At 38.9% G+C, this 18,578-nt stretch overlaps 2 protein-coding genes across 3 annotated transcripts; both read right to left on the bottom strand.

The window, feature by feature from the left end:
* Window positions 1-118: 118 nt before the first annotated feature.
* Window positions 119-6,812, bottom strand: LOC114133165 (sodium- and chloride-dependent GABA transporter 2-like). The gene is made up of 14 exons (XM_027998838.1): window positions 6,094-6,812; window positions 4,723-4,857; window positions 4,240-4,380; window positions 4,060-4,144; window positions 3,859-3,991; window positions 3,092-3,226; window positions 2,910-3,013; window positions 2,684-2,808; window positions 2,193-2,305; window positions 1,974-2,111; window positions 1,704-1,806; window positions 1,121-1,221; window positions 821-991; window positions 119-309 (listed from the first exon to the last, which is right to left on the bottom strand). The coding sequence occupies exons 1-14, from the start codon at window positions 6,251-6,253 to the stop codon at window positions 199-201; spliced, it is 1,755 nt and encodes a 584-aa protein (XP_027854639.1). The 5' UTR covers window positions 6,254-6,812; the 3' UTR covers window positions 119-198.
* Window positions 6,813-6,944: 132 nt separating this feature from the next.
* vwa7 (von Willebrand factor A domain containing 7) lies at window positions 6,945-18,196 on the bottom strand. 2 transcript variants are annotated; one of them, XM_028044990.1, is made up of 17 exons: window positions 17,519-18,196; window positions 16,650-16,987; window positions 16,284-16,517; window positions 16,030-16,126; window positions 15,371-15,496; window positions 15,050-15,245; window positions 14,787-14,956; window positions 13,129-13,241; window positions 11,892-12,008; window positions 11,090-11,287; window positions 10,869-11,001; window positions 10,086-10,238; window positions 9,883-9,975; window positions 9,514-9,788; window positions 8,999-9,135; window positions 8,735-8,894; window positions 6,945-8,648 (listed from the first exon to the last, which is right to left on the bottom strand). In XM_028044990.1, exons 2-17 carry the CDS (start codon window positions 16,893-16,895, stop codon window positions 8,094-8,096), a joined length of 3,003 nt encoding a protein of 1,000 aa, XP_027900791.1. In that variant the 5' UTR covers window positions 16,896-16,987; window positions 17,519-18,196; the 3' UTR covers window positions 6,945-8,093. The 2 variants fall into 2 exon arrangements, with proteins under 2 accessions (XP_027900791.1, XP_027900792.1); XM_028044991.1 differs by lacking the exon at window positions 17,519-18,196 and having other exon boundaries at window positions 16,650-17,512.
* Between the last annotated feature and the right edge of the window lie 382 nt (window positions 18,197-18,578).

Raw genomic sequence — 18,578 nt, 5'->3', positions numbered from 1 at the left:
AAACTCTGAGTTACTTTGAACATGTTTGAGGCGGTGCTGTTAAAACGTGAGTTATTTCTAAAGGTGATGGTGCGAAGTGCATTTCATTTGTGGCTGTTGTACGTCACAGGAGAGCAACAGGTGAGGCAGGTGAGGCTGGTTAGCATGTTAAACTGTAATTTTAAGGAGTTCCAGGTACATCAGTCTGTACATCTGCTGTCAGTTGACCATGAATGGCTGCATCAGGTCAACACCCTTGTTTTGCAGCTCAGCTCCTCTTATTTGAGTTGGTGAGTCACTTAGAGCAGGCTGGCACAAGTACTGGAGGCGCTGCAAAACAGTAAAGAAGAGCTACATCGGCAAGTTCAAAGGAACATATTTGCTACTAGACTATGCTGTTGCTGTGTTATTACTGCTGATTTTTTGCCACATCAGGATATGAAATACAGTCCTTAACATAAAATGTTCATAGTTTAAAAAATCTACTTTGTAATGTAACTTTACAGAATAGAAATGTAGAGATATCCTTTATCTAACATGTTTTTATCAGGGTGATCAGCATCTACAGGTGATGTAAATCTGCAAAAAGTTATCTTATACTTTTTCATAAAATTTTAACCACTGTTCAGCCTATTGGTCTTAAGAACAAATGACCTGACATTCTGATTCACAATGCCATAGCGAATCTTCTATTTTTAAGGATCCACATCGTTTCCATTTCATCAGTATTCTCCAAATCCTAACAGAATTTCTCCACAGTTTGGAAATTAAATGCTGTGTTTTCTTTGCAATAAAAAAATCTTAAATGTAATTTGAATAAAACATTGCTATGCTTTCTCACCTGTCTAGGTGTGCCGCTGGCGGTCATCATCTTATAAAGTGCCCACCCAGGTACAAGCAGGATGGAGGAGAGAGCCAGCACCCAGCCCAACACGTAAGCCCAGGATGGGTAGACATACCAGCGATTAAAGGTCAGAGGCTGATACTTGATTAAGGAACATATGAAAGATCCCTGAAAGGGCAAACAGGATTGGTTGAGTTAGTCTCTGGTTTGAAATTAAGCATAAATAATTACCAAATTCAACAGTTCACATCTGATCCAGTGACCAAAAGCACTCTGACAGAGACACAGGTGACTCACCAGTGAGACCAGTGGCGTGATGTAAAGCCAGCAGATTTTGAAGAAAGGATTGGCCTTCACCCCTGTCATATCCTCTATGATGCCATACAACCGATCTGCCCCTAAATAATTACATGTTGATGAGATTGTTTTGCACTTGTTTGAAAGACATGTTGTAACATTTAACAGTTAATCAGTCATTTCTTTTATAGGTTTGCAATGTTTAAATGACATTTTACAATTATTAAGACTCCAACTAAAGGCGTGTCAAATAAAACACTTCAAATTATTTAATCTTTCATTACAGTAGCATAATTTGAAATAATCACTATTAGTCCAACCTTCACTTTGTGTAATCTTTTGCAGTGAGACGGCAAGGTTGAAAAAATACTTTTTATATGAAATCAGGTGGTCCACAATATTTTGTTTGTATATCCTTTTTTTGCCAATAGAACATCTTCTAGTCTCCTCTAGAATTTCATAAGATATATTGTGGGAAAGAGGAATTTTTGACCTTTCCTCACTGCGCAATCTCTCTAGATCATAGGTTTCCAAGTTTGAAAATTGAAACACGTTAAAACATGCATAGCATCAGTGTACGTACCAAACACCCAGCCCATTGACAGAGTTTCAAACACACAGAGGAAGAGGATGCAGGCTCCATTACATGCATAGTAGTCAAACAGCTGGAACACAAACATCCCTCCCTTGGAACAACAGCAAAAGAGAAAGAAAATCATTTTCTTATTTTAAATTTATGAAAGACGATTTCATCCGCACATCATGACCTCACACTTGTGACAAAAACAATTGTACAAGAACAATTCAGTATTGTAAGGTGTAAAACATTAAAGTTTTAACGTTGAACACAGACTTCGGTAATCATGACGAGTTGAGAGAAGAAGCAAATCAGACAGAAGAGCAGGAGGAAGCTCTCCCGGCGTCCTGCCCGTCGCATAACTCTGGGAAACATATCAATGATGGACGTCATCACCACCTCCATGGAGACAAACTGAGCAGAGAGAAGATAATAACAGAATTACATTTTCAGACGAATACTTATGATCCTCCTTCAGTTGCCTGGGCAGCTTACTTCTGTGTCCAGACCCAAGAGGATGAGCATGACAAAGAAGCAGATGGACCAGAGCTGGGGCAGAGGCATCATGGCCACCGCCTGAGGGTATGCGATGAATGCCAGGCCTGGACCTGGAAAACAAAGCCAAAGTGATGATTTAATAATCTCCTCCTTTTAATATGCTTTTATTAATCCATTAACTGCCCTACCAGGTAAAAACCAAACTAATAACACTGCGGAATTTTATAGACTACCCAATGAATAAACAGACATTTTTTCAAAGACATACTTTTTTTTTTCTTTTTTTCCAACAAAACTTAATTGTTTAGGGCAATAACATTTGCTTCCTGGAATCAATGAAAGTTTTAGAGCTTCATGTGTAAGAAATTAGCCTCGTCCATTTTTCCATCAACTCTATCCAGGTTTTCTGTCTCTGCTAAAAAAAAACGTCCCCACAGAACTTCCATAAAGATGAGGTTACATATGGCTGAAAATGTGTAAATATGCACCTGACTCGGCCACCTCTGCAATGGGAATGCCTTGCTGATGAGCCATGAAACCCAGCACAGAGAACACGGCGAACCCAGCTACCACACTGGTAGCACTGTTCAGGAAACACAGCCACAGGCAGTCCCTAACAAAACAGAGCAATGCTGCATTCATTGTACTTGATACATGGATAATATACTTCAGTAGAGATGCAGAAGGCCTATTGACACCAACAAGCTGTTCTACCTGTAGCAGTTGTTATTGTGTTTGTTGTAGCTGCCCAGCACAGTTAGAGAGCCCACCCCAACACTGTAGGAGAAGAAGATCTGCGCGCCGGCCTCCATCCACACCTGCCCCAACAACAGCATCAGTGGACACATTTGTCTCAAAGCCTAGCTGTCTTCAGTCTTTCATCCCTTAGAGCCTACCTGAGGGTCGGTGAGTCGGGACGGTTCAGGAAGAAGATAAAAAACGACTCCTTCAAGGGCGCCGGGAAGAGTTAGTCCTCGAATCAAAAGGATTAACAACATGACATATGGGAAGGTGGCAGTGAAGTACACCACCTGAAAAAAGGGAAAACACAAGCTCACAATTTGAAACCAAACTTTGAATAGCACCCTCTACATTTTTGGCGTCTTTGACAGTCATGTGTATTATGTGGTAGCAATAAGCTGTTGCCTAATTTCACTGAAATTCTGAGAAGAGTTAAGCCAGGTTAACCTCCCTGAGTAGATTTTTTTTTCTGAGTTCTGAAAAGTCAATCTTGGTATTCTCTAAGCAAAACATGTAGTTCTTTAAAGTCCAGTGAATGTGGAACAATTTGCACATGTTTACATATGTGAGGTTCAGAAAAGACTTCTTTATTTTCTTGCCTGCCATGTATACTCTAAACCACTTGCTTTTGTACCTACCGGTTGTCATGGTGACCACAAGATATCATTCTGTGTTGCAGTACTGACTTGTTTAGCTCTTGTACCACTCCTTCATCCTCATTCTGCATGGCTTTAAAACAAATTCTTCCATTTTAAATGCTGACTACAGAAAATAGTCTTCTGAGTGACATACTATTTGTACAAAGAGGTAATTAGAGGACAAGGATCAACAAATGAAACTTCTTAGACATTCTGAATAACTGAAAATATTAAGTTAAAATCACATGTGTTAGACTTTTTTTCTGTGAAAAAGATCAGCTGACCTTTCCTGTGGACTTGACTCCTTTCCAAATGCAGAAGTAGCAAATGATCCACATTACAATCAAGCACAACAGCACCTCCCACCTGATGCTGCCCACCTCCTCAATTCCCCCTGAGATAGCCAGGACACGCCGTCTAAAAATCAAAAACACATTTCATATTGGCCTCATAAGCAGCTGAGCAGCTTCCTTATCTTCACTTACTCCCAGAATTCTGTGGCCGCTGAGGTGGAATTAGTCCTGTTGGTCCACTGGAAGGTGCTGTTTGTTGAAAAGTCCACACAGTCCTCTGAAAAGATGTTGGTAAAAACACTCTGTCACTATGGTTCTGTGACTATGTTGCGTCTGACAGCTAGGAACATTTTTAACACATTTGCATGCAACCTGTGTTCCAGTAGTTGTCACAACTGGCCCAGGGGAGCTGGGAGCTGAAGGAGAAGACCAAATAGAGCAAACCCCAGGACAGAATAATGATGTAAGTCATGCAGCTGTAGAAGAGGATCAGCTGCCCTCCAAAGCCTATACCTGCAGAGCAGAAAACAACAAAAGCCTTGATTTATCCAGTGGCTGAAGTGAGATTTTCCAATTAGACACTGTAAAGTTAGAAAAATGTTTGAATCGGGTTCATGTTTGAACCCTGAGGAAAGTCCTAGATATCAACAAACTTAACATTTGACTAATGTGGGCAAACAATCTGATAGGACTCATTTAAGATTTGATTAAATATTTCTACATTTGCTGTTATTATTCTAAACTTCTATTTACAGGAGAACCATCCATTTTATATTTTGACCTTATAAGTCAAAAGCCCTGTTTATGATGTTTTACTTTCTCTGTCTCCAAAGAATAAAGTTCTGCAGGAGTTACCTTCTGCAAGCGGACACAGCTTCCTCCAGCAGGTGATGCCCCCCTCCTGTGTGTACTGGCCCATGGTTGTTTCCAGCAGGAACAGAGGTACGCCACAGGTCACCACAAAAACCAGATATGGCACCAAGAATGCACCTGATTTTTCAAAAATAATCACTTGGCTCAGAGGATCAAAACAACAAATTAAGACACTAGATTCTGCATTGTGCTGGAACCATTTTCTTTACGTTTTTGAACAGTAGCTTGGCAAACACATTCATCTCGTTGAAATTTTTTTAACAGTTTTCCATGTTGCAATCAATAAGGTATGAATTTTATGAGGATTTTATGTGAAAGACCAACATAAAATCATTGTGAGAGGATCATTGTGAAGAGGAAGGAAACCTTGTATCATATTTCTTCCAATTCTCTACTACTATGCGCTCGTTTGTGTTGGCATCTCAACTAAAATCCTGACATAATATGTTGAAGTTTGCATTTAAAACATGAGGAAATGTGGAAAGACACAACTCCTTAAATGTTTTATTGCCAAAAAAGTAAAGTAAAATAATTTCCTAAAATATTTAAAATATAACAATGCAGGAAACCATTTATAAAGTCAAAGGTGAGCCACTGACATTGGAACCATTGGAGCATAGTCTGCAGATCTCTCACAGCTTGTTTCTCATTACTGAAAGGTTGCATCCCTAAATAAAGTAATACACAAGATTTCTTTGGAAGGTTTTAATATTTTAGGTTTCCATGAAGGATAATGTTCTCCTGGAAGAATTTGAACCTTGAGTTAAAATCATTTAATGTTTCGACTATTTTGACAATCATCAATTGGTCCTGAGAACAGGAACGTTGCACTTTGGCTCTCTTTTTGAACAAATCAAAACATCCAAGACATTTTTTCATTATTTATTTACTTCAGTTTTTCAGTTTCTGAGAAAAGAAAAACAATTTATCTGCTCAAGTGGTTTCAATCAATCTCTAAAACTATGAGTTTCTCACAGAGATGATTTGAAGACATCACCTCAAGTTGACGAGAAAAAGTCTTTTAAAACAGTTAAATCCCCAGAAAACATGGAACAAACCTCCTGCTTTATTTTACCCTTCACTTTCATAGAGCGCATTGCTTTGGTATTTGCAGTGGAAAACAAATACAGCTTTTATCCCCAAATTTACAGCTATGCATAATATACTTTTTGTAAAATTGTTATTTAGCTGACTGATGCATCTCATCTCGCCTTTTATTTCTAAAAACCTATATATGCTGTATATTGCTTAAATTCGGGTTTCTGACCTGACTGATTTCCACATAATTTTGTTCAGGTTTTCTTATCGTAAAGTAAAGCCATGATTATCAGTTAAAATTTAACATCACCTTACCCCCTCCGTTTTTGTAGCAGAGGTAAGGAAACCTCCAGACGTTGCCGAAGCCGACAACATTTCCAGCCACGGCCAGCAGAAACTGCACCTTGCTCCCCCAGTGTCCTCTCTCCTCCACCTCAGGTGGAAGCGCTTTCTGGGCACATTTTTCATTCAACATGTCAACGGGTTTGGTCTAGACCCAGAGTTTCTCTTGATCTCTGAACTCTGTGTCTGGTTGTCTTTCTATGTACCACAGACATGTAATAAGCAACTGTATCGACGGTTAATCAGTTTTCAGTAGAATTGTAAATTATTTCCAAGCTGACTGTGATGTTTTGTTTATGGAGCGTGTTGTAGAGCTCTTGACAAATGTGAAACAAATGCAAATTAGTAATGGAATAGTGAAATGTACTGCTTAAAATATTGCCCATTCATTTCAACACACTTCAACAGGTAGACACGTTTGAGGTTGGTAGCAATGGCTTTTTATTCCAGATAGAGAACTCATAAATCCTATTGTTATATTGGATGGATCTGTTTTGCCTTCAAAGAGAATTTGTGATGTGAAAGGATATTGTAGAGGGATACAATTATGTTAATAGTTAATAATTATGTTGTTTGGCTGTTTGCACTAAGGTTTATATTTTTTATATGTATATTCCTTTATTTAACCATGTAAACCCCGTTGAGATCTGGATCTCATTTTCAAGAGGGACCTGGGCAAAAAATGTGCAATATACAGCAACCTGGTTACAAGATAAAAACAATTAATACATATGCACAAGTATAAAACAATAAAAACAATTTAAAAACAATGACACTGTTTCATAGAATCTTGTTACCTATCTTTAAGAACTGCTCAAAATAAGTCCAGGTATGTTTTTTATTAAAAGGAAATGTGCTGTGTCAAATGTACTGTAGCAAAATGCAAGTCAAGAGATCTGCACCAACCAAAGAACAAACTGGACTGGTTGAGAATGCCACATACACAGACAGATTTGAGTGTAAATACACCCTGCTCTCAGTGGGTGGTGGTTAGGGAGCATGATGTGATGATTTGTTTTTATTAGCCAATTTCATTCCTTAACAAATATTAACCAAACACACAGAAAGGTAAATATTACTTTGAAGTTTAGTTTATCTTGTGAATTTTGATGATCTGTGATGCTGTGAACCTGTTCCCATCCTGAAGGTGTGTGAAGTCCTTTTGGAGTGTGTGGCTCTTTGAAACGCCTGAGACCCCGCCAGGCAAGTTAAGATCAGTAATCATTGGGTTTTTGACAGTGTAGCTGTCAAAATAGCTAAATCAAAAGAAAAAGTTTAACAGAAACAAAACAAAAGTTCCATCACCATCTCAGTCCCTAAAGAAAGTTGAGAACATTTGTGGAGTGAGCTGAAGGGAAGAAAATACACATCTGGATGTATAGAGACATTGTAGAAAGAGGAATGGAGAAATATCTCCCTTGCTCAGTGGTCTCCAAAAGAGACTATTAAGTTCTAATGGTAAAAGAGAAATGTTCAAAGAATTAACAGGAGAGGTATGAAGAAGTGTAAAACCAGAAATTTTCTGAAAGGTAATTGTTACCCATTGTTTTCCCGTCCTACTAAATAACTGTATTCAAATGAAATATTACGTTCATCAAAAGTTTGCGGTGAGAGATCATGCTGTCGCAACAAAGGATTCATGTATTTGGAGACTTTTTACACATCTTTATCAGTGGTGCCAATAGGTGTGGGTGGTGCTAAAATTATTTATCCTTTTTCATCTTCCTGCTATGAACATTTCAGTGCTACCCTACACTTTTCTCACTGAAATGTACCATCTATTACTTTTAACATAATTTTTTTTTTCATAACCTATTAGGAAAGTTGTCATTTGGTGCTCTGGTGCATTTTACAATTAGTAGTTCCACATTAAAGCATGATCAGCATTTATTTGAAATAAGTGCACTTCCTGTTATACTTTTCTCTAACAGGTTGTATGAAGTTAGGAGCAAAACATTTGTAATTACATAGATCTACATCAGTGGAGACCACAGCAGGCCCACCAGCAGGAAAACGACGCCTGTCAGTGCTGCTCGTCCAGTTCCACTGGTTTCTGTGGTCGTGTCACTCTGTAGCCTCTGCTGGTCAGATGTCAGAATGCAGCGCTTCATATTTCCAGCTTTGTCCCACACCAGCAGCTCAGCTTGAGCTGAGCAGCAGCTGGACGTGTACACGACCCACAGGGGCTGCGATGAACCCAGTCTCCAATCAGACACATTCAGAAGGGCCTCCCCAGTCCGTAACCTGGCTCTGTGGTGGTGATGCTGACGGTGGCCGGTTGTTTTGTTTTTGTGTGGGTGTTGATGCTCCAGGTCGGGCAGGGTCTCCTCAAAGCTGTCCTCCGTGGATGGCGGGTTGCGGAAAACTGTCAAAACACCGTCGCCTTTCTGCATCTGAAGGGCAGCGAGGCCAGAGTGGACATCATCAGACACGACCACAGACACTGTCCAGCTGGACTTGGCGCAATCCGCCGAACAGTCAGAGTGGATCAGTGCAGCAGAGCAAGACGGTGGAGATCTGTCAGCATCCTGTCAGAAAGCAATGGCAATGACCATTCAAGGAGGAGTCTGTACTAAAGTTTGAAAATATGAATCAAATACTTTCTTTTGCTCACCAAAGGGACCACAGTTAAAAATGTCACTGCATAGTTTGATTCCAGTGAGTTCAGTGCGTGAACAGTGAGCGTGAGCGTCACAGTCGCTCCAGCCTGAGCCGTGGCAGGAGTGAGGAGGCTCACCTCTGCATCAAAAGAGTCTTGTTCCTCAACGAACAACCTGATTAACAAAAAGTCCAAATTTGCATTAACATGAGTGACAATTTCTAACACAGAGTTAAAGAATCTCCCCGTAGCAGATTCATTTCTATTCTGTCTGCGTACCCGTGTGGCCCCCTCGTCAGGAGATAACCACAGTCATCATCGGCTGTTAGATTAAAAAGTTGAGCAGGACCGTGGTTGTAGATGGTGAAGATCACCACTGTGAGGTGGCCTGGTACGAGCTGGGGGGTCGACATCATCTGAGGAGATTAAGATGCACAAAGTGATAAGTGAACTATTAAAACTATAGAGTTAAATTACAGTAAATGGACGAAACTGGACATGTTTATCTACATGTCCATTTATTTGGTAATCGGTAACAAAGGTCCCTAGATTGGCTTCCATTTAAAAGGTTATTTTAGTGTTTATTATGTAATCTTGGCAACTTAATTATTCTACACTTGAACTCTTGATTGTTTTTTAAACTCACTTTAAGATATTCTGTTTTTCAAAACAAGCAGGAATTTTCTGAGCACTTGTTTGAGATTACTGCTAATTGAGATTGAGACAAGCATGGAAACAGTGAAAATCAACTCAACAATACCAAATTGATAATAATTTTTTTTTTTTTCTTCTACCTTTATCTGAACGTGAGTGGGCTGAATCTTCTCTGTGGAAACTCTCTCCAGCTTGTTCCCTCTGCTGTCCGAGCCTGCAAGTTGAACACTGAAGGGAACTGTGGGGACGTGGTCCACGAAGCCCACAAGCTCCTCCAAGCCGTGGGTGGGTGCAGACGAAGACTGATTCAGCTTCACCTCCTGAAGATTCTCTCCTTCAGCACCAAGCAGAGTCGCGTAAAACAACCCCTTTTGAGATTGGCCTGTCACTGTGAGCACCAGGAAAGCTGGGGCACCTGAAATATATATATAATGTATGGTAACCACACATTAAAGTAGCAGAATTTTTAAAGATGCACATTAACACCCAATAAATGAACAATGCTTCACCTGCCACAGGACTGCCCTCCACTCTGGCCAGACCTGGGTGTGTATCATTAGTCACAGTGGCAAAGTAGTACAGGAAGTCTACACTGCTGTCACCTGGTAGTATGAATCAGAAAACAAAGATTTCTTAGACTGACCTTTCACTTCCGGTCATATTAAAACATGATATAGATGGGTTTTTTTTAATTTCTTTGTTTTTTGTTTACCTATCACAGTGAAGGTTAGGTGATCGTCACTCTTGGCTTGCAGCTTCCATTCACCAGCCTGAACAGGAGGCAAGAGTTTGATACGATACAAACCCTGGAAGTGCTCCAACTCTGCTAGATGGCCTTGCTCCCTCAATATAGATTGTCTTTTGTCTGAAAATTGAGACGACATTAACAGGTTACTCAACCATCTTCAGGTTGAACAGAACACTGCAACCAGACTTCAGACCAAATCACAGAAGTTTTGGCACATCGCACTGCTACTCATCCCCCTGCACTGACTCCTCAACCACTCCAGAGTACACTTTAGGATCTCGGGCTTTTAATGGCCAATCACCAGAATACATGTTGGGACTTTCTAGCAGTTCCCAAAGATTATGTGACCACAGCCTGCTGATTGTGTCACATACAGTGCTGGAAACTAAAAACCTTCTCAGCAGCAATACAGGACTCTGCAATACTCTCCCCTCTCCTTTAAGTTTAAAGTTGGTTTTACAATAGCTTTTAAATAATTATTCAATGTACTTATGTCTAATGGCTTTGATATTTTTTTGTGGACAACTCTTTGTGATCTATAGCTTGAAAGGTCTTACATAAATAACATTTTACATACTTATTTGTTCAAAAGGAATTCTAAGAAGGTAATGGTAAACTGAGTGTACTTTTAACTCAGAAGGAGAAGGAAAAAAATACTTTTGCTTTTTGATATAGAATTTCATATTCAGATACATTCTCCTGACATTGCATTGGATGACACATTCTTGGAAACAGTGCAAACATTACCTGACGGACTGGTGAGGATACACTCAGTCATGGTGCCCGTTATGTGTAGGATGATGTTTTTTACTGAGCTGTCAACTCTGAAGGAATGCACAGACATTAACTCTGGATCACTTTTTGCACGGAGGAGGGTCACCTGAGAAGAAGAGAGTGGTTTGGCATGCAGCTTTGATTCACAGCTAAAAGTGTGATATGTTTAAAAAAATATGGAGTTAACTATTTACCTTGCCCACAGCAGTGTTGTCCTCCACTATGGTGGAGACCTTGTGAATGTCAGAGTTGGTGGTGAATACAGCCATTCCTCCTGACGCGACCGACAGGGAGGAGTAGAGAGAGAAACGATTGGGGGACAGAGGTTTCTTACTGCTCCTCTTCCTCCTACTCCGTTTCGGTGTCTGCTCTTCAGTGAGGAGAAATGTTATCTGCAGAAAGAGCAACCGCGAAGGTGAACACAAAAACCTCTTCCTATGTAGCAGTCTGCTTGCGATTTCAGTGTGTATGCCTTGTTGTTCAAGGCCTACACAGCAAGTGAATTAAAAAATGAAATAATGTGGCTCATAAATATAAGTACTGATATTTCCATTATTATTTAAATATATTGTACAAATACTGAAATATTTAAATTATTTAATAATCATGGATTATTATTTCGGTATTTATTTGGATTTTCTTTAAGTTTTCTGTTCTGCGACTATGGAATAAATTCAACATTATTCACTCCAGGGCTTTATATTGTTCCTAACATTGGATTGGTTACCAAAGACAGCCATTTAATTTTCAACCACTCGCATTGTCTCTAACAGTGTCAAGTCTGCAGAATGATTTTGAGCAACAGGTCAAATTATTTTAAAAAACAAATTTAATAATAATAGATTTTTTTTTTTTTTACATACAGTCAGTTCAAATGTTAACAATTTTATAAAGATTTAAACTATTTTAGTTGTTATACATTTACTTATCTGTTGATCTCAATAACGCTTCTATTGCTGGGAAATTTTTCAAAAGTCTCTTTAAAGTTGAACCCACCTTGCTCCGTTTCTCAAGCGCGAGCGCCTTCACAGCGTCAAAGAGATAAGCGTCTTTGGGAGAAGCGTCAGTGAACACAAAGACTTCAGACTCTGGTGGGCTGTGAGTGAGGGCCAGCTGTGAACACACATACAGGTCGTTAGCTTGTACATATTTTTGTTTTGTGCAGAACTCACTTCTTCTTCACAAGGCCTGGCAACTACCCGAGTGTTGAGCTGAAACAAAGCCACCAATCAAACGACATGGACAAACACTGCCGTCGTGTGGATAAAAAGAAGACCTACAACTACATTTCACAGTCTTGTAGAAAGTCATTACTTATTACTTATACACTGTTTGGCACAAGTAAAATAAATATATTTCGAAGTTTAAATATGAAAATTTATGCTAGATCAAGTGTTTGTGAAAGGCTGACATGTTGGCCGTTCTCAGCCAACATGTCAGCCCAAATAAAGTCTTATTTTTCATGGCCTCAGTTCAGTAATTGTAAATTATAGACTAAAACTGTATTGATGAGGGATACACATAATAAAGGAAATCTTCCACCAGATTAGTGTGGAAAATTTAATAACACACTAAGGACTTTCTGCATAAACAAAATCATCCATCCATCTTATCCTTTTAAGGTCACAACTGTCACTGAGAGGAAGGGTAAACTGTGGACAAGGTTTGGTTTTGTTTGGTGAAAAATATGTGCTGTTATATATGACTTGAAAAACTAATATTAACATTTGAAGATCATGTCTGAGTATTTTTAAAGTCTAATGTTCCACAGAATTGTTACTCTAGAAGCTAGTTCAGAAAGTTGGGAATAAAAAGAAAAAAAGAAAAGAAAAAAAACTTGTTTTACTACCATTTTCAGCTACATTATCTAAAAGACAATAAATGTTTTTTTAAAAATTGTTAAAACAAAAACCTAGATAGTGTGACATTCTTTTGAATGCAGCTCGACTTTTGCAAGCTTTGCAGGGCCAGATAATCTAAACCACTTCCTCTCTGGCTCAAGCTCAGTCAGATTGGACAGAGAAGATTTAGATACAAATGACTGTCATGCATGAGTTAGAGAGAATAGTTGGTCAGCAACTGCTTTGCAAATCAGGTCTGGGTCTTTATCAGAAGTGTTCTTAAACATTGCCATAAAACATTATCTACAAACATTTTTTTTTGTTAATGTTATCAAGGTGTTTTTTTTTTTGTGGTTTTTTTTTACTCTGAATATTTTAGCTTCTAAATTTACCTGAATGGCAGAAAAACACATTTCTGGTTCATCTCCTCCTCCCAGAGCCATCAGGGCCTCCATGTGCTGCATGAACTGGTTTGGATCATCAGCTTTATAAACTGGTCCAAATTCTTTAAAATTAAAGAAATATGTTATTGTGAAAATAATAAAATTCAAGTTATAAGAAAAGGCCTTACAACAAATGCGATCCAAATACTAAGTTTGTTTCTTTATCTGTTGTTCTAAGAAAGCATAAAACAGAAGTGCAATAAAGAAAGATAATAAAGATAATAAAGAAATGTATGCTGCAAGAATTTGCAAGATCATTTTATGGCGAACATTTACTTTCATGATTCGGCTTTTTCCTTGAAAAATAATAGGATAACTGGTGATTGTTGCAGGATAAAAAGCTTTAGCTGTAGCTGTGGTGGATGATGCATTTTTATCTTTTACAGGAAGATGGAAAAACCTTGCTGATAAAACCCATGCAAGTGACAACAGATCAATCTAACCCTTATATAATTTACTGAAATAAGGTAATCAGAAATTAAACTTTGTTCATTTTCAGTCATTCCCTTGCTTTTAGTTGTCCATTTGGAATATTTGATATAATTGTCATATTCTAAATATCTCAAAACAAGATTTCCACTAACAATATTCAATTAGAGTAATAGTGCTTAGTTTTTTACATACATGACAGACATGTGTTAAGACTATTGGCTATTCAAAACTATTGACCAAATGCCTTCAGTCATTGAATACTGTGTATCATTGTGCTTTAAGGTTTGTAACCGGTAGCAGACGTTTTATACATCATTGTGAGTTGTATGCAAAAGCTAAATGGCCTCCTTTAAGCGTACGGAGAAACAATCACCTGATGATCCTGATTTATAAATCTCTACTAGGCTTGGCTCCAGCATCCTTAAGCTCTCTCTTGCATAGACCTGTTAATCCCCATTCTTTACGCTCAAATAACATCTTTCTTTTGCAAGTTCCACATGTTCGAACTGAAAAGGGGGAAGCAAGCATTCAGTGTTATGTTCAGCCTGGAATCAGCTCCAGTCTGAACTCAAGATGTCAGAAATGATTTCGTTGGATTTGTTTTGAGCGGTTCTTAAAAACAGGCAACAAGATTCTATTAAACAGTGTCACTGCTTTTAAATGGTTTTCTATTGTTTTACACTTGTGCATATGTATTAATTAGTTTGATTTTGTAACCAGGTTGCTGTGTATTTCAGACTTCTGCCCAGGTCCCTCTTGAAAATGAGATCCAGATCTCAATGTGGTTTACCTGGTTAAATACAAGAAATAAATCATAAAAATTGAAATAAATTAATCTGTCTGTTATTTCATGGAGTTAATCCCAAATTGAAAATGTCACAGAAATTCTCCCACTGTGAAGCTTGGAGATTTTTCTTTTTACCAAACTTCCAACTTCCTCACTTTGGACAGGTTTAGATGTGTTTTGTTGCAGATATTTAGGATGATCAACAAACAACTACCATACTTAAATAACAAGTTCGCCTATGTTTCCCCTTTGGAACAAAGCGTGCCTACTTGTCATGCTGTAAACCTGAGGAAAAGATGAAGAAGTGAACCGTATGAAAGAATAAATTGCTGTGCTACAGCTCCATTTACTTGTGAAGGGTGTCAACAAAAAGTGAAAGTAGGGTCACCTGGATCATGGAAGGGCACAAGCAGAAAGGTGCCAGGCTGCTCTGCTCGGCTGGCTCGGCTCTGGATGATGGAGTGAGCTCTGAGTCGGGCGGCGGTGATCTCCTCAAACATGCTGCCTGTGGTGTCCATGACAAACACCAAAGCTGGGGCCTGCCTCACGCTGAAGAGCCTGTCAGCGGAAGTTTTTCATTGATTCATACAGTAGTACTGAGAGAACTGCGTTGGGCATTTGTAGCATTTCATAGGATTAGTCTCAACTTACTTGAGGAAGGCCTTGGGGCCCACAGTGTCTTTAAGATCTCTCAGGGCAGTCTGGGTAGCTATGGCAGCCAAACCTGCAGCTTCCACATGGAGGTAATGGTGAGGGGAGAAGAAAAATGAGTTGGTGTCTTTGTTGATCCCCCCTCTGGCGCTCAGAAGTCTACTTTTGTCAAAAATGCCTCCATGGCTACATTTGCCTGTAAGAGAAAGGTTGGTTCTGCTGAGGTTCACAGGCTGAGCAGAAAGAATGAATAAATACCTCACAATTTAAAAAAAAATAAATAAAATGAACCCACTGAACTGCAGGTGCATGAACTTTTACCTTTAGGCTTAAAGGGAAAAGAGCTGCTGGTGTACCCGGTGGTGAGCAGGTTTGAGTTTTTCAGAGACAGTAGGAGATTGTTTCTGCAGGTAGGAGTGAAGCAGTCCTTACAGGTCGGTGTATCTTCTGCCAGCATAACAAACAAACACATTTTCAGATATAACTAAACTAGTTGAAACACAGATGATAAATTTTTATTCCTCATTATTCTAAAATAATTATTTAGTGCCTCTTTTTAATGCAACATGTGCTGTGAAGGAACTCTTTATTGACACAAAAGTAGAATACTATGGTCTTTAGAAGTGCTAAGTACCATTATGAAAGTGTGCCATGTTACTGGTCATAACAAGCAACAAAATTAATTCATGCAGTCATTTCAATTCCAGCTGCAAATATCACTGACAACACACCATAGTTACTAGAAGCTCTGAGTCACAATATGCACCTTAGCCATGTATATATATTCAATAGACTGTACCCATAAGAAAAAGTAAAAAATTGCATTACCATGTGTACTTTTCTATCTTTCATTGTAAATTCTATTTTATTTTATATGCAGAATAAATAAAAAAAATACATATATTAATAGCATTAATAGAAGACACATTTATCTTAATGTCAGTAACATTCTTATCATATTGAACATCTGAACGGTTTACCTTTAGCTAAAGGAAAAGCAGGCTCATCTGGCTGCAGGAGATGCAGGTAAATTGATTTTTTGCCCATCTCCACCCAGTTACTATGACTGTAGAAATCCTGATATAGAAAAAATGTTTCACCATTAAGAAAAAAAACTTTTATTTTTCCAAACCCTAAGACTAAATAGCTATTAACAAATATAAAAAGAATAGACAGTGTGAGGAGGACAGCATTATGATTATTATCAGATCTCAGATCCAGGTTCAGTTTGTACCTGTAAGGCATGGGACAACTGGCCCAAGCTGTGACGGGCACTCGCGTACTCTTTGGCTCGTACTGAGAGAATAATCTGAGTCCAGAACTCCCGAAGCTTCGCAATAGAGTCGTCAATTCTTTCTGAGTCAAAGTGGTAAACTGGGTTAGCTGCAGTGCCACTCTTAAGGTCCATGTCTGCATTAGAGTTCACCACATCTCTCACGGCTCTCCAGAATCCACGGCCAAGGTAAATCTGTGAGTAAAAAAAAGAGTTGGTGCTTTCTGGTGATATGTAAGCTGATATATTGTTATCACAATCTGCTCTTATTTAAACACAATGTGATCCAGAAAACACAGAAAATAAATAAAGTCAACATAACCTCACATTTTTCTCTCCTTGGAGGTCGTGCTGTTTTGTGGTATCCCTCAGGACCTCCAGGGAAACTTTGATGATGGCCTGTTCTGTGATGTACTGGTGTGTGTATGAGTCAAAGGACAGAATCAAAACTTTGGACCAGAAGTTGGGAAAGAACCCCATGCATGGTGACACCAGGAACAGAAGACATAGCAACAAGGACCAGGAGGACATCTGTCTCTGATGTCTGCCGCAGGTTCTTCTATCTTGTGACATAATGAGTCAGTAGGCAAGAAGGTCTAGACGCAAGACTCAAAATTCAGACAGACACTTAGCAAATTATCCATTCTCCAAAAAGGTGACTGGATCTGCGGTTTGGAAGAAGAACACCAACAACAGGGTTTGCATCAACATGTTGATTATCACCAAATCATATTGTTTAATAAGATGTTTCCTTTTTCTGTCTTTATCGTTCTCGTCCCACTTCCACTCATTCCTCTTCTTGTTCTCAGCCTTTTCTTCTTATTGTTCTCAATTTGTTTTTAACAAACACTATAAGCTGAGATGTTCTCACAGTCTCATGCTTTGTTTCAGTGTTTCCCAGAGACACTGAAACAAAGCATGTGGCCTATAAACAGCATCACCCTCCATCCCACCAGTTTGCATTCAACAGGTGTCAAACCGATGACTTGAGCACATAAAACACTAGTATGGGGTCGCATTTCTTTATTCTTCCTATCCTATTTGTTTTTCAAGCAATTTCATTTTGCCTGTACTTTATTAACTAAGGATAAGCTAAATTTTACCTTCCACTCTACATGAATATCTCTTTTCTGCAGTCTCTTGAGGTTGTGTTAAATCCGAACCATCTGTATAAGAGCTTAATCAAACAGTCTTACCTTAGTTCAGGGAGGATGTTTTGCAGTGTTCTGGCTTTTTCTTGATACCAAACTTTTGTAGAGAGATGAAACGGTACAGAACCACAACAAATCAGAGTGCACACGGCAACACCACAACCTGTGAAGCAGAAGATTCTTTTGCTGCCTGTGTATATCTGCCTGTTAAGGAAAAAAAAAACTCTCATTTGTCTGTCCTTGGGTCCTTATTTGCAGTTGGTAGAGAAAAAATAACAAAGGAATGACGACCAAGATATGAACTTTGAAAACACTTTGTTGCCCTTGGATAAGAGTCTGAATGGTGCTGCTGGTTCTTCACTTTGTTTCATACTGTTTCTTACCACGAGGCAGAAGATCTCATTTTGCAGCCTCCCCATTGTAGCCTCCTGCTCCTTCTAGCCCCCATTAATCCATGGTGCATTGATTCAATACAATAGGGTTGCATATATTACCAACCAGGGTGTTCAGGCTAAGCATACCCCAACCCCCTCCATGTCCTCCAACCATCACTCTCAATTTTCCTCACAACATGAAAAAACTCTGCTTGTCAAAAACGTTAACTCCCTGACATGTTTCTCCACTCCCTGTTCACCAAAGCTGATGTCTAGGTTGTTTAAGACAAAACAGAAAATGATCATCCTTTTTGTCTTTCTTGTCGGTCAATATCACTTCTCAGGAGGATTGGTTGATTTAAAAAAGAGCAGAAGGACCTCACAAATACTATTGCATTATGTGCAAAAAGAAGAAGAAAAAAGGATTTCAGAAGTTGTGAGTGAGGGAGGTGGAGTCTGCTAAACCCCAGACTTTACTGGAAATTGGTTGACAGTGATGTTTACTGTTCACCTTTTTTTAAATGTATCTAGTTTTTCTTGTTGAGCTACTTTTATGTCTGTCTTTAATTTTTTTGTCATTTTTGTTTGAGCTCTGTAGCGCTGTATTTTTCCCTCTGTGGTATAAGAGGGGAACAAAATACAGTAAAGCTAAAAATTTGAATCTTGTCATTAGATAATCTTCCACAGCTACAGCATATAATTCTCAATAAAACTACTGCAGAAGCTAGCAT

The sequence above is a fragment of the Xiphophorus couchianus genome, chromosome 18 (genome assembly GCF_001444195.1).
Source record: "Xiphophorus couchianus chromosome 18, X_couchianus-1.0, whole genome shotgun sequence".
NCBI classification, from domain to species: Eukaryota; Metazoa; Chordata; class Actinopteri; order Cyprinodontiformes; family Poeciliidae; genus Xiphophorus; species Xiphophorus couchianus.
The sequence above is the reverse complement of the archived record's forward strand: the minus strand, read 5'-3'. Positions and strand labels throughout refer to the sequence as shown.

What these genes read in the sequence shown, in the direction of transcription:
- LOC114133165 (XM_027998838.1), bottom strand. Translation starts at nt 6,253, where the DNA reads ATGTTGAATGAAAAATGTGCCCAGAAAGCGCTTCCACCTGAGGTGGAG. An exon ending in CACAATAACAACTGCTACAG is followed by an intron (nt 2,809 to 2,909) that starts GTAGAACAGCTT and finishes CTGTTTTGTTAG; the next exon opens with GGACTGCCTGTGGCTGTGTT. An exon ending in AACTCGTCATGATTACCGAA is followed by an intron (nt 1,807 to 1,973) that starts GTCTGTGTTCAA and finishes TGTTGTTCCAAG; the next exon opens with GGAGGGATGTTTGTGTTCCA.
- vwa7 (XM_028044990.1), bottom strand. Translation starts at nt 16,895, where the DNA reads ATGTCACAAGATAGAAGAACCTGCGGCAGACATCAGAGACAGATGTCC. An exon ending in CCTAACCTTCACTGTGATAG is followed by an intron (nt 9,976 to 10,085) that starts GTAAACAAAAAA and finishes TCATACTACCAG; the next exon opens with GTGACAGCAGTGTAGACTTC. An exon ending in TTTTAACTGTGGTCCCTTTG is followed by an intron (nt 8,649 to 8,734) that starts GTGAGCAAAAGA and finishes GCTTTCTGACAG; the next exon opens with GATGCTGACAGATCTCCACC.